The 15,059-nt window shown below is 48.8% G+C and overlaps 1 protein-coding gene across 1 annotated transcript in view; it reads right to left on the reverse strand.

Moving 5' to 3' along the window:
- Positions 1-1,270: 1,270 nt before the first annotated feature.
- CRTC3 (CREB regulated transcription coactivator 3) overlaps positions 1,271-15,059 on the reverse strand; it is a 93,733-nt gene continuing 79,944 nt past the window's right edge. The window contains exons 10-15 of the mRNA XM_068991304.1: positions 13,060-13,277; positions 9,330-9,628; positions 4,237-4,437; positions 4,068-4,148; positions 2,160-2,262; positions 1,271-1,707 (exon numbers count right to left, since the gene is read on the reverse strand). Coding sequence (XP_068847405.1) covers positions 1,502-1,707; positions 2,160-2,262; positions 4,068-4,148; positions 4,237-4,437; positions 9,330-9,628; positions 13,060-13,277 — 1,108 coding nt within the window. The 3' untranslated portion in view covers positions 1,271-1,501. The remainder of the gene's footprint in view (positions 1,708-2,159; positions 2,263-4,067; positions 4,149-4,236; positions 4,438-9,329; positions 9,629-13,059; positions 13,278-15,059) is intronic.

Here is a 15,059-nt window from a genome sequence, read left to right on the forward strand (position 1 = left end):
CTCAGAGGGTGAATCTCTTAATGCAATCGAGAGCAAAACACGGGTCTGAGAGAGAAGATGTTTGTGATGGCCGGGACCCCCGAGGTCCCAGTATGGGGGAGGCCCCAGCTTGCTGAGCCACCCTAGGTGCACTCACAAGACAGTGTCCACCCACATCCGTAGCCTTGAGGAGGACAGGGCATGTGGCCTAAGCGTGGACTTGGTCACCTAGTGTTAAAAGCATCTTAAGGTGTATGCTTCACTTAACCACAGGCACAAGTGTTAGAAAAGCGGAAGCTCTGAGCTTTGGTGAGGAAGAGGGTCAGTGAAAGATTAGGCTGCCTCCTAGCGAGGCAGAGTCATTCATTCGTGCATTCATCTGCTCATTCACGCATGTGTGCATTCGACGCACAGGTCGGCGGCACCTGTTCAGTGCCAGGCACTTGTTGGGTGCTAGGGGTTTGGTGATGGGTAAGGCACAGTCTCTGCCCTCAAGGAGCTTATGGTCTAGTGGGGTGACAGGAACACACCCTTTCCACAGAGAACCAGCTTCCCTCTGCTGCTGCACAACTGCTGGGTTGGGGGGTGGTGCTGGTCCAGACCCCCAGCTGTTCCTCCTGGCCAGTCTGTAGACAGGGAGGCCTAGATGGTTTGTAGCTTGTCTAGAGGACATTGTGTGTGTAAGATACCTACACACAGCCCCCTTCTCTGTCTTCCGCAGCCACCGAGTAGAAGTCCTGTTCTCTTCAGGCTCATCCATTACCAGGGGATTTTGATTTTTTTTTTTCAGTGACAGAATAAAATAAAATAGTTTTCCTTTTCCTCTCATCCAAAGGAAAAGGGGTACTGCAGCAGCAGAGAAGAGATTACAAACTGGGAGAAAACCAATTAGAATTCAGTTTGCTCAACTCAAGTCTCTTCTTGGATGTGCGGCAGAAATCCTTGGGTTCGAATGGAGGCCTCTCAGGGAGTCCTGGCCCTCCACGCTGCCCTGGACATCCCATGGCTGCCTGGGGTGCCGAGGTGAGACAGCGGGACCACGGCAGGCCTTGTGGGGCTTGGTACCGTCGCTGGAGGTGAGTCAGCTCCCAGAGGCCCGCAGCCCCTGACTGCCCCCTGCTCCGGCTCTTTTCTTCAGTGTCGACTGAAATCAGTGGTTCTAAGCATTACACACGGCTACTGAGGCCTCTCGGCACACATTTTCTCTTACTCATCGACCGGCTAGACGGTCAATAAAAGATGTCCTGGGTGTGAGGACGACCCGAGTCACCAGAAGCGCCAAAGCAGCAGGCTTGCAGCGACAGGGCCTGTGCTGCCGGCCTGAGGGGTGGCGCCAAGCCCTGTGGTTGAGAGAAGGCCACGGCGACTGAGATGGGACCTCATCTGAGAGCTGGGAGCCGAGGAATTGGGCTCCTTCCAGGTCAGAAGCCCGAGATAAGTAACGCCCAGGGGTGGAGCTGGTTCTATTCCGTTCTGTTTTAGCTGTTTCAGAAATACGTCCTCCTGTCCCACTCTAATCACCTCACAGTCGGTCAGCTCGAAATGTCTCTTCTACAGAAGGGTCAAGCAGGCCCATGCTGGAATCGCTTAACATGTTGAGTCCGTCCAGGCTCAGCGGTTCGATCTGGAGCTCTTCCTCCAGTGGGAACGGAGTGTCCATGCTTAGGTTGACCTCGGGCATGCCTGCCAGTGCACTGCTGAGGTCTTTGAATAGGCTGGTGCTTGAGTCTTCTGGAAAGAGCAGTGAGAAGGGAGAACAGTGCAGATTAGAAGGCGTGGGGGACAGGTCATTCGGGACACGACTGGTGACAACCCCGCCATCTCGCCCACCAGGACAGTCATCACTCATGTCCCAACCACCCCCACGCCCACAGTCCTGCTCTGGAATCTGTGTTCTTTGCAGTCAGTTCCACAAGTCCCAGTTTTGCAGGTTTCCTCCCTCTGAATAGTTATCAGTCACTAGAAACTAAGCAGGTTGGAAAAAGGCTTGGATTGCCAGGCCCTTCCCTGCTGCCTCACAGTCTCTGGGGCTGGACTCCCACATCTCAACAAGGTAAAGCTGAGCTGCAGGGCTTTTATTTTTTGACTTTATATAGTGTCATGTTGTCTAAACTGTCTTACAGCGGTATCTGGAGAAACAGTGACATGAAAGAAGCAGCTGGGAGGTGGCCCACACTCACCTGTCAGGACGGTGTTTGGGAAATTCCCGCAGTTGGAATACAGGTTTGGTCTCAAATGAAAGGAGTCTTGTGGTTCTCGGGGACCTTGTTGTACCAGGGGCACCTGGAGGCACCAGAGGTCACTGTGTGAGGGACGGTCTCTGCTTCCCTGGGAAGGACCGTGCTGTGTGCCCCCCAAGCAAAACCAGCCATTGGAGCTGTCATATGCCTTCTCTGCTATGACAGCCCACACAGAACATTCTGCTTGGGTAGAGAGGGGTTTGCAGTAAAGGAGGAGTCCGAGGGCCACGCTGTGGGTGACGTGTCCCTGTTTGCACACTGCCTGGTGCTCTACGCCATCCTGGATAACGCCACTGGCTGCGGTTTCTGCGGGCCCACCGGTTACAACCACCTCCCTCCTCAGCACACTGAGGGTTCTGGAAACTACCATTGGTGGGAACCCTTCAAAGGCTCTGTCTATAACCAAGGAAGCGACGGGCTCTTTTCCTCTTTGCTTTCTAAAGAAATGAGACAGTAGCCCCATCTCCTTCTCTCACTCAGAGGGAGGAATGCAAGCATGCCTCTCTCTGCAAAAAGCCTTGATAAGGACAGGTCAGAACTGGGGCCTATTTTAGGTGCCATTCCTGAAGTTAATTTTTAAACCATTAAAAAATCTTTCAAAAGTAGGAGTTTCCATCACTTGTCAGAAAGACACTGACTCACCTAGACTCACATGGCTTCTCTAGAAAATCAGGCGGCAGAGACTATTGGTTCTCACCACTCCCCATGGCCTACACAGGAAACATCTGTCTTTATTTGTTTTACTGTTTTTGTTAAGTTCTGGAAAGTGCTCTTCCTTCTCTCTGTAATATATCCTGGAGCCCAAACCATAATTATTGAATACTATAAAATCTTAAAGGAAATAAACACCGAATATTCACTGGAAGGACTGATACTGAAGCCGAAGCTCCAACACTTTGGCCACCTCATGCGAAGAGCCAACTCATTGGAAAAGACCCTGATGCTGGGAGAGATTGAGACAAAAGGAGAAGGGGGTGACAGAGGATGAGATGGTTGGATGGCATCACCTACTTGATGGACATGAGTTTGAGTAAACTCTGGGAGACAGTAAAGAATAGGGGAGGCTAGCATGCTGCAGTCCATGGGGTTGCAAAGAGTCGGACACAACCTAGTGGCTAAACAACAACATAAAATCTAGGGATATAAAAGATTGTCTGTGTTATTAAGTAAGTGAAGTTGCTCAGTTGTGTCCGACTCTTTGCAACCCCGTGGACTCTAGCCTACCAGGCGTCTCCGTCCATGGGATTCTCCAGGCAAGAACATTGAAGTGGGTTACCATTTCCTTCTCCAGGGGACCTTCCCAACCCAGGGATTGAACCCGGGTCTCCCACATTGGAGGCAGACGCTTTAACCTCTGAGCCATCAGGGAAGATATCAGGGAGTCTGTGTTATTAGGGAGAAACTAAAAAGCAAAAGAAAATGGCTGCATGAAAGAACCTTCAGGAAGGACCCCTGCCTGGCCAGGATGGGCTCCCAGGAAGCCACACACAGCAACTCAGGCCGAGGCAAAGCCCTTGCCTACTCCTTGTCGCCTCATCATGATAGACCCGTGGATTGCTAGGTTCCTTCCAGCATGAGCGCGTCTACAATTCTATGGCTAGAATGTCATCACAAGTCTTCTACCACGTGTTCCAAAAGGTCCTCCGCTGACGCCTGACAATGAACTAAGGCAGCCGGCACCAGCAGCTAGGGCTCAGGGCAATGCCAGGCTACCCGGCCATTGAGTGCATCTGAGGTCGGAGAAGTGCGGTACCAACCAAGCCTGCTGAGTGTGGGTTTCCCGCGCAGAGCAGCCTGACGGTGACAGTTCCTGCTCTGGGGACGAGGCAGGCCCGGGGGATCACTCACCTGCTGAGTAAAGGCTGGACCTGGCCTCATGGACTGCTGGTCAAAGCTTACATCTGGGAAGAAGCTGGTCAAAGATGAGCCCTTCAGGGAACAAGGAAGGAACCATTTAGCTTGGAACTCAGGGTGGCATGAGTGTCCCCTCCTGCCTGGGGCTCCGGGTGGGCCTCACCTGGGCTGTGAGGAGCGGGAAGTCCAACTGGGACAGCGAGGAGGCCGCCTGGGGCTGCTGGGCAGGCGGCTCCTGGGCATGGGGCTGCTGCAGCAGAGGCTGGGGCAGGTCGTGGGCTGCAGGGTAAGGGGGCGGGGGGGACACTTGGGCTTGAGCTTCTGTGGGCAGGAAGGAGAGCGGGCTTCGATCCGAGGACACCATCTGAAAAACAAAGCCACTAACTACTCAGCTTCTGAGTTGCTAGTGGTCAGTCCTTCACGGATGCTGTTGCTGCTTAGTTGTTACGTTGCGTCAGCCTCTTTGTGACCCCCATGGAGTGTAGCCCACCAGGCTTCTCTGTCCATGGGATTTCCCAGGCAAGAATACTGGAGGGGGTTGCCATCTCCTTCTCCAGGGGATCTTCCTGAGCCAGGGATTCAACCTGAGTCTCCTGCTCGGCAGGCAGATTCTTTAACTGCTGAGCTACCAGGGAAGCCCCCCTTTACAATTAGGAAATGTCAAAGTGAGGAAAAAGCCTGATATTCTCCTCGCCCTGGCAGTCTACACTGTGCTCTGAGAAAGCTACTCTGTTCCTGCAAAGTATACTTCAAATGTCACTTCCCCACAAAGCATTTTCCATTCAGTGACAATTTCTATTGTCTTCAAAAACAAACAAAGCAAAATGCAGCCAATTTAACCAGTTTTGTCTCAGTTTTCTCAGTGAAAATCATGCTTGTTTGGTTTTTTTCTTTTAACAGCCGTAACTTCTGGTTAAAAATAGAAGACTGAAAAAAAGCACTTAGCTCTGCTGTCTCCCCAAACCCCAATGAAACCCTAAAACAATGTTAAACAACAATAAACATTATAAACAAAATGAAAACCATCGTAAATAATGCTAAAATGAAGATAAACAACACGAGGATGAAGATAATGAAAAGGAAGAAAATGGCAACGAAGTTTGGAAAATGAAGAGCAGATGGACACGCAGTAGCTGGCTGAGCAGACCTGAGGGAACCAAATGCAGGGCTGGCAGCAGGGAGGCGGTCTGGTTCCATTGCAAAGTCCCCGCGGGTGGGGGTGGGGGGGGAGGGGGGGCAGCCGGGGAGAAGACGAAGCTAAATCTGGAGAGGCTGGCAGGCAGCAGTGGACTCCAGAGCCCATGCCTGGCGGGAGGCTGAGGGCGGCATCTGGAGGGAGTATGGCCCTGGGGTCTCTGGACTGGCTGCACCAGACCCTAGAAGGTGAGGCGCTGCTGAAAATTCAGGGCTTCTGAGAAAGCAAAAAAAAAAAAGCTCACTGTGGCCCCCTGAGCTTCCACTTCTTTCTCAGCTCAGTTCCCACAGTGCTGGGTCCAGGCACAGGCCAGGCACAAGATCAGGAGAGCATCCTTTGGGGATCTGACCAGCCTGGGAGACAATCCAACTTATAATACCAGAGGGTCCCCAGGGAAAGGGCTGAGCTGGATCTGTCTACAGTGAAGAGTGTACTCAACAAGCCCACCCACCTACACTGAGCTTCCAATCAGTTTGTGTGCATGTTTCTGTGTCCTATTGCTAAATATGAGCAGGACGCCAAGGATCACCAGATCATGAGGAATGTGTCTGGATGTAAGTCAGAGACCCAGGCAGACGAACTGAGAAAACAAACCTGGGGAAATTTATGTAGGAAGAAGCTGTCATGAAAAAGAATTATCAATATAATATTTAGGGTGATTAAAAAATCCTTATCTTTTAGAAATACATACTTATTTATAATATGTACCTCTATACACACTTTTTTAGAGAGGGGATACGGATAAAACAAGATTATGAAAATGTCGAGGACTTCCCTGGTGGTCCAGTGGCTAAGGCACTCCCAATGCGGGGCGCCCAGGTTCCTGCAACTAAGACCTGGCACAGCTAAAGACAGCTACTTCTTTAAAAAAAAATGTTGATGACTGTTGAGGCTGGATGATGGGCATAGGAGGATTCATTATATCATGTTTGCTGCTTCTATGCAATTTGGAAAATATCTGTTCAAAGAAAATAAAAAGAAACTGGAACAAAAATTATCACTAAAAACCTCAGAGACATCAAAGATGATAAGGCATCCATGGAATAAATATGATGCTATGAAAAAAGGAACATTCAGAGAAGAAGAACAAAAAATGTCTTGGCAATTTAAAAGGATGAGAGCAGAAATGAAAACCTCAACAGAAGGGTGGAAAATAATGTTAAGAAACTTTTCCAGAAAGCAGAGGAAAAAGATAGAGAGAGACAAGAAAGAGGAAAAAAATAAGGAATGCTAGAGGGAAAGTACAGGATGTCTAACATTCATACATTCAAAAGAGAACAGAGAAAACTGAAGGGAAGAAACTGTCAAAGAAATAATTCAGGAAAATTTCTCAGAAACAAAGGAGGTGAGTTTCCAGATTGAAGAAACCAACCAGATAGTCAGACTCATATCAGGCCACATTATTTTGAAGTTTTAGAACACTAAGGGGGGGAAAAAGAAGATCCTGCAAACCTCGCAAGGAAAAAAGGGAGATTTAATTTCAAGTATTAAGTAACAGAGGGGGTACCCTGGTGGCTCAGATGGTAAAGAACCCGCCTGCCAATTCAGGAGACATAAGAGATGTGGGTTCTGTCCCTGGGTTGGGAAGATCCCCTGAAGGAGGGCATCGCAACCCACTCCAGTATTCTTGCCTGGAGAATCCCCATGGACAGAGGAACCTGGCGGGCTATACAGTCCATGGGGTCATAAAGAGTCGGAGACAGCTAACACTTTCACTTCATTCACTTCAGGAATCAGAATGGCACTGGATTTCTCAGTAGCAACTCTAGAAACTAAAAGGTGACAGATTAATACCTTCAAAACTTCAAGAGAAAATTATTTCACATTTGAATTCTACATTTAGCCAATTCTTAGTTAAACGGTGGGGAGAATGAGGACACAATGAAGTCAAGCCACGCCACATGTACTCTTTCTTGGAAAGCTACTGGAGGGCTTGTGTTTAATATATCAGAAGGAGATCCACCCGATGCTGAGAGTTTGAGATTGAATAGAAATACAGAGAAAGACATACAGAGAAAACCACAGTGAGAAAAACACAAGACATTAACTCCCAGGAGAAAAAGATCCTCATCTTATTATTTCATACTAAGCTATATGGTTCAACTCTGATTACATGGTTACAACCATGAAAACACTAAACACTGAGTACTGTTCTATGCAAAACTAAATGGAATAAACCACACTGTGAGGATGAGGGGAGTGAGCAGGAGAACGTGGGAAGTGGGGAGGGAGGGGCCTGGGAGGGTTGAAAGAGAGCTAAGCCCTGGGCTTCCACAGGAGGATGTCCTTAGAGAACACCTGAAGCTAAAAACCTAGAACAAAACCAGCACGAAGCAACATGGTTACACCAAAGAGCAGCTAGACGCCGGAAGTAGCCTCCTCCAGGCAGTGAGGAACGTGGCTGGCGGGGCCGGGAAGACAGCTGTTACTTCATAACAGGCCCTTTAGAACTATTTGACCTTTTAAATTAGGTGCACAAATAACATCGTTTTTTTTTTTTAATTTTTAAATATTTAGCAGAAAAAAATGAAAATATCTGAAAGAGAGTGCTGTTTATCTCTACGGTCTCCTTAAAATGTAGCTAGACGGTGTTATTTTTTATGTCCTGTAAAATAAGCTTGTGGTGGTGGTTTAGTCGCTAAGTCGTGTCCGACTCTTTGCGACCCCATGGACTGTAGCCCTTCAGGCTCCTCTGTGCCTGGGATTCTCTAGGCAAGAACACTGGAGTGAGTTGCTATCCTTCTCCAGGGAATCTTCCTGACCCAGGGATCGAACTGTTGTCTCCTGCATTGCAGGCAGTCTTCTGCACCGCAGGCAGATTCTTTACTACTGAACCACCAGAGAAGCCTCTATAAAATAATCTTGAAAAATAAATTAAAGGCAATCCAATAACATGAAGGAACCATTAAAAAACAATTATGAAATACTCTCTTACCGCCTCCTGAAAGGGATTACTCATATAATAAAGATTCCATAGCTAATAATTGGTAAAGAGTGACTAATAACTGGATCTGCTAATTTCTGTTGTGTTCTGTCAACTTCTTCTTGCTAAATCATTACTCACTTATAGTGAAGTGGTGAGTAAGTGATGTGATAATATATCTAGGGAGTGACCAACAGGTTAAAAACATGTTCACTGATGACTCTGAAAAACCACTCTGAAACTTTAGAACAGAAACAAAGTCAACAAGTCAAAAAAAATGACGTTTCCACCCTAAATTTCTGTAACAGGCTTGTGACTTCAAAGTGTGCCTCTTTCTAAACAGACTCATCCGGGTCCTTTTATAGAGATATGACCCTATTGTACCTAAGTATTTAATCAACAAGAGAAGGACTGTTCTTAAATCTGTCAGTGTAATTAGGGAAGAGGTCTAATTCAATATGGAAGCTTCAGGAGGGTATTTCAATGTCTTCCTCAGCTTTCTCTGTGGCTTACAGTGCTGAGAGAGTCAATTAATGATTTTTGACACCAAATTTAAAACCCCAACCTGGCTTCCCTTGTATTTCAGACATAACTGGGTTTCACGCTCCACACCTGACCCTTTCCTCCATTTCCAATTTCCTGAGAGTACCGCAAACTGTTCAGTGTCTGCTTAAGAGTAATCAACACATGAGCTTCCCTGATGGCTCAGAGGTAAAGAATCCACCTGCCAGCACAGGAGATATGGGTTTGATCGGTAGGTCAGGAAGATCCCCTGGAGTAGGAAATGGCAACCCGCTGCAGTATCCTTGCCTGGAGAATCCCATGGACAGAGGAGCCTGGTGGGCTACAGTCCATGGTGTTACAAAAGAGTCGGACGCGACGGAGTGACTAAACAGCAACAAATCGCCACAACAGCTCTGCTCTCAGGAAACCCTTAGTGCAGGGGCGGGGGAGCCTGGGGGGCAGTCGGACACGACTGAAGCGACTCAGAAGCAGCAGTGCATTAGGAATGATGAGATTTTGCACAGAAGTGGGAACTGACTGCATCCGAGACCTCGTGACCCGCGCTTAGAGTGAGGACCGGGTTCAGTTCCCATCTGCTTCGGTCTGCTTCACTGTTAGTTCGCCTGCTTTTTACCTGTGAGGCAGGATACGGATTCAAGGGGCTGGTTGAAGAGAGCTGCCGGCTGAAACCTTGATGTGCTTCCGGGCCGGGCGACAGCGTGAGGGGGCTGACGGGCGGCTGCCTGCGCCGGGAGGGGCCGCTCAGGCTGGTGGTGGAGAGGGACGGGTTGCTGAGCGAGAAGAGGCGGAGAGAGGGGTGGAGGGCAGAGGCGCTGGGACCGGAGGCCTCCGGGCGGCTGTTCAGGGAGGAGGAGACGACTGTCTTGTTGAGCGTGGCCTGGATGGAGGGGTTGCTCCGAGAGCTCTGGAGACCTGGAAGACAGAACGTTTGCAACGTACACCCCATAGTCACCGACCAAATCGTCTGTTTCCCAAACAGTGAAGAAAAAACTCAACTTCCTATTTGTACTTGATGATGATTTCGTGTGAGGAGGAGCTCTGGGCAACTCTCCTGCCGGAAAAGGTACCAAGGTTGTACAGCAGAAACGAACAGAATGTTGCAAAGCACTTATGGTCCGACTAAAAATATATATATATAGGAACCTATGAACCAGGAAGGGCTCTGCACAGACACACTAATCTTGGATTGCCAAACTTCTGAAACTGTGAGAAATAAATGTTTGCTGTTTAAGCCAAAGGGGAAAAAAGTGGTATCAAGGGCAAGGAGAAGATGCACTCAGACTGAGGGACAACGCCATTCTGATGAGAATGGTTTCCACAAGGACCTACTGTACAGCACGGGGAACTCTGCTCAGCATTACGTGGTGGCCTTGATGGGAGGGGGGTTTGGGGGAGAGTGGATACATGTATATGTATGGCTGAGTATCTTTGCTGTTCACCTGAAACTATCACACAACATTGTTAATCGGCTCTACCCCAGTACAAAATAAAAAGCTTTTTAAAAAAGGATGAGAATAGATTTTTCTCGAGAATTAGATCATGTAAACCACCACTGGGAGAGCAAGAACTGGTGCAGGCGGCAGCAGAGGTGACTGTCCAGTTCCTCCACTCCAGTCCAAGAACAGATCCCAAGGCCGCACAACCCATTATGTTTGGGGCCCCCAGTGCCTTGTCCCTGGCAACCAGCCAGGACCCTCGGCTGCCTTCACTGGGTGTCGCGGCTCTCGATGTGGAGGGCAGGCTGCCTCTGAGGGGCTCTTTAAACACCCTGAGCCCAGCACCAAGTCACAGGTAGGGATCCTCTACCAGGGTTTCCCTTCTCTTTGTTTTTCTGGCTCCTGAAAAGCGGTTCATCACTGTCTCCTCCAGTGTAGTGAAAAGGACACCTTGTTCGTGCTTTGTTTTAAGGGGAGGGGAGTGAATTTTAGCAAGAGCAAGAGAGTTTGGGAAAGGCATTTCCATAACACATGCTGCAAGGACACAAGCTCCAGGAGGCCAGGGAGCCTGTTCTCTGCCCCGCTGGCTCTTTGGCACCTGGCCCAGGGCCTGGCAGAGTGCCTTCATTCCGTGAATGAATGCTGGCCCTGCAGTGCCTCTCCGTGGGTGACCCCTGTGTTTCAGAGCCCAGCCCACCTTCTTGTGCCCACAGCTGCGGTGAGCAAAACTCTGTGTTGTTTCACATTGATAAAAAGTTAAGTATTAGATGAAAATTATGGAATGCATAAATGACCAAGGCTTTTTAGCCAGTAAGTGATTCTGAGGACTTCCCTGGCAGCTCAGATGGTAAAGAATCTGCCTGCAATGCAGAACTCAGGTTCAATACCTGGGTTGGGAAGGTCGCCTGGAGGAGGGCATAGCAACTCACTCCAGTATTCTTGCCTGGAGAATTCCATGGAGAGAGGACCCTGATGGGCTACAGTCCATAGGGTAGCAAAGAGTCGGACATGATTGAGCACTAACACACACACACACCCACACAATTGATTTTGAAAAGGTAGGAAAGACGTCTCTGACAAAACTCTAAGTAGTTATCCCCCTACCTAACTCACCATGGAAAAGTCAGAGATGTGGCTGGCTCGAATAAGAATGAAAATTAGAGCTAAAGATATGAACTTAGACATTTTTTTAAAACTCAGTCATTCAGAAAGAAAGCACACATATCTTAAAAAATATATGTGCAATCTTTCATACCATGCATTTTTAAGGAGTGCAGAGAAACTCTAAAAACTTAAGCACTGGTTGTGACATATCCTCGATAATACAATGCTTGTTTGAGGAAAATAACAGCCAGAAATTAAACACAGGATTTTCAGCTGAAGCAACGTCCAAGGCTGTACTGGAGAATGCCAGCTTCCCCAAGACCCAAGGGGGCTAAGCGCCAGTGCTGCTGGATTCACGTGACCTCGGATAACCTTGTTCAGAGACGTCACCAAGGTCACGTAAGTAAAGCAACAGGATAACTCAAAGACCCTAGAGATCCCAAAGACTCCCAGAGACCCCAAAATAGAGGTGGTCTCTGAAGTCAATTCTTCAAACCTAAAATTATATATTAATAGCATAATGGTAGCATCACTGTAATCAGCAGAGAAACTTCCAGAGGACCATGATGAAGCAGCCTACCCTCATTTGAGTGGTGAGTTCAGATCTGCATAGACACATCTTGTTGAACCCAGAGCGGAAAGAGCAAGCACTTTCCCCAGTGACAGACCATTGCCGGGGATCTTTCTAAAGGAGATAGGCTACGCCACCATTCTTGGGACCCTTGTGGCTGGAGGCTATACTACCTGCCCCAGACATTGACAACAGCGTCTGTCAGGGTTCAAGCAAATGCAGTCATGTTTCAACATGTGGTCTGAGCAGCAGGGACTCAAACTCCTATGGTAACAGCCAAGTCACCTCATGAGTAGCTTTTTAGTAAAGCTAAAGCACCTTTAAGCACTTCTGAAAATTTGATCCAGTAGTTTTGAACTATGGCAGATTTATACTTAATATACATATCTATTAAGGATAGATATTTTCCTTGTACCCACAATTTCCTAAAATTCAAAATATTCTCTTTTGCAATCCATTGGGAAGTTGGAGGAATCTAAAGAGATATCTGCAATTATTAAATATCATCATATGTTGATAAAGGACCACAGCTAACACAGAATAGAATGGACACTTATTTCTTGACTCTCAAATCTTATTCTCCAAGTCCCTGGGGCACGTGGGCTGGAGAAGACAATGAAGAATGAGGTTTTGGACTTTCCTGGTGGTCCAGTGGTTAAGACTCCATGCTCCTAATGCAGGGGGCTAAGACCCCATATGCCGTGAGGTACAGTCAACTCTGCCCCCCGACCCAAAAGAAAACAGAACAACAAAAAAGAATGAGGTTTCACTGAGCTGCCCCAGAGCTCACCAAACTCAGCAGAAAGAGAACCACCTAAGTGAAATGCCAGCAGAGTTGAGAGGTACCTGAGCTAGTGGGCTGTGGTCATGCCTGCTCAGTCACTCAGTCGTGTCCGACTCTTTGTGACTCCATGGACTGTAGACCACCAGGATCCTCTATCCATGGTACTATCTATGGTATCCAGGCAAGAATACTGGAGTGGGTTGCCATTCCCTCCTCCAGGGGATCTTCCCGACCCAGAGATTGAACTCACTTCTCTTGCATCTCCTGTATTGGCAGGTGGATTCTTTACCACCAGGGCCACCTGCGAAGCCCAGTGGGTTATTATCTCTAACTCAGACACAGTCATTCTCACTCTACGATTTACTAACATGCCACCCGGCCAGGGACCACCAATGGCTAAGCCACCAGGGGACACAGGCATGGTCCCGATGGAGCAGGGACCACTTACCAGAAGAGCCCCTGATGCCGAGGTGAGTCATGGCAGCGGGAAGGTTGCCCACGCTGTTCCCCACACTCATACTCCCAAAGAGGTGGTCACTGGTGTCCAGGGAGGCTGGCAGTGGTGCTGAGTAGTGCAGGTTGGTTAGATCTGGCAACGACCCCCCAGTGTTCAGGGTTCCCAGGAAGGGGGAGAGGCCCATGTTTTGACCATTGTGTGGGAAAGTGCTGAAAAAAAGAAGGGTTAAGTATTACTTTCTAAAATGCATTTGGCTGCTGGGGAATAGGATGTGTATGATACCTTTCCTTGTTCAATAAAAGCCGTGGGTACCAAAGATCCAAGTCCTCGTGGAGACTGCCTCTTCCTCGTTCTGAGAGTGTGATCTGCTTACCTGTAATGCTAGACTAAGGATGTCATCTATGCCCGCATTACAGGAATCTTTTCTAAGACAAGATTAGTTGCGTGTGTGTGCTTTTACTGTTTTCCTATGTCAGCATTTTTTTTCCTCTGGAATGCAGCTGCTTTACAATGTTGCGTTACTCTCCACTGTACAAGGATGTCCAGGAGGGAGGGGATACACATGTAGCTGGTTTACTTCACTGTACAGAAGGTTAGATTATTGATGCAAAAGTACTTTGAAAATTGTCAAGCACTGTATAAGATATGAGATGCTGCTCTGCATTTATTCAATTCTTTTGGTTACATTTCTAAATAATCTTTCCCTCCCCCTCAAAAAGGATCTCCTGTATCAGCCAGATACCTTCCAAAGCATACTTTTTCCATTAACAGTTTCCATAAACTTTCAAGTGAGAAAGAGATGTGACCGTTCCTTTGTCAGGATCGGTGGTGCGGCTGCTCTGAGCCCAGGCACTAGGCTGAGTGCTGGTGGGAGGATGATGAATGAGCAGAGCGTGTGCAGTGTGAGCAGGAGTACAGACGGGGGCCCCGCAGGCCAATTGTTTAAATTTTTTTAAGTTATAAATCAAATCAATAAATCTTTAAATGAACTATCTTCTATGTTTCCATCTTGACAGATTGTACCTTTATAATAGCCTGGAAGGCCAGATTCAAGTTTAGAATTCTCCCACTCCTTGGAGCTCTGTGCTAGAACATGCAGAGAGGCAGCCCCAGCCCGCAGTCCACTCCCTACCTCCCCAGCCCTGTCCTGCACCGCAGACCAGGCCTGTGTCTTCCCCAGCCCAGGGACCCAGGTCTGGCCGCTCCCCACATCCCCTTAGCCCCTTGGACTCCTTACTCCACGGGAGTGGAACCCTCTGAAGTGTGGGCCTGGGGAGAGGCCACTGAGCCCAGGGCTGGATCGGGGCACTGCTCTTAGCGTTCACTGACAGGCTGGAGACAGACAGGTAAGGCAAGTGACTGCAGTATGGCAGGAAGCTTGCTGGTCCAGGACTGATACGAGCGTCACTGGGAACGCAGAAGCAGGAGTCGTGGTTGTGCAGACGGTTGGGGAGGGAGGGCCTGGCGAAGCGTGTGACCCTGTGCTCATGGAACAGCAGGCAGCATGGCACGGCCAGGGTGCTGGGCAGAGTGCGGAAGCGGGGGCAGATGAGCAGGCGAGGGAGGAAACAAGGGCGTGAGGACAGGCTGTTCTGGAGAGTGTGGATCAGTGCTGGCAGGAGACAGAGAGCCCAGGTGTGAGATGGAGAATCACAGTTTAGAGAGGCCCCTGTGGTTGTGGTGTGGAGAGCTCCTTACAGGGGCAGAGAGGGAGGTGGGGAGAACCGGTTAGAAGAGACTGTGCAGTCCACGTCTGATGTAGGAAAAGAACGGAGTGGGTGATGAGGAGGAGAGTGGCTGGAGGAGGGGCCCTCAGCCAGGATGGGAGGAAGGTGGTGAACGTGATTGAAGACCCTGACTCAGCACAGCACACACAGCGGAGCACCTTCCGGGTGCAGGCCACTGGCATCAGGGCCTCAAGAGACTTGGACAAAGCAAGGGAAGCAACCATAAACAAAATAACTTGCAGTATAATCCGATTCAGTTGTGCA

Source organism: Capricornis sumatraensis, chromosome 19, assembly GCF_032405125.1.
Source record: "Capricornis sumatraensis isolate serow.1 chromosome 19, serow.2, whole genome shotgun sequence".
NCBI lineage: Eukaryota > Metazoa > Chordata > Mammalia > Artiodactyla > Bovidae > Capricornis > Capricornis sumatraensis.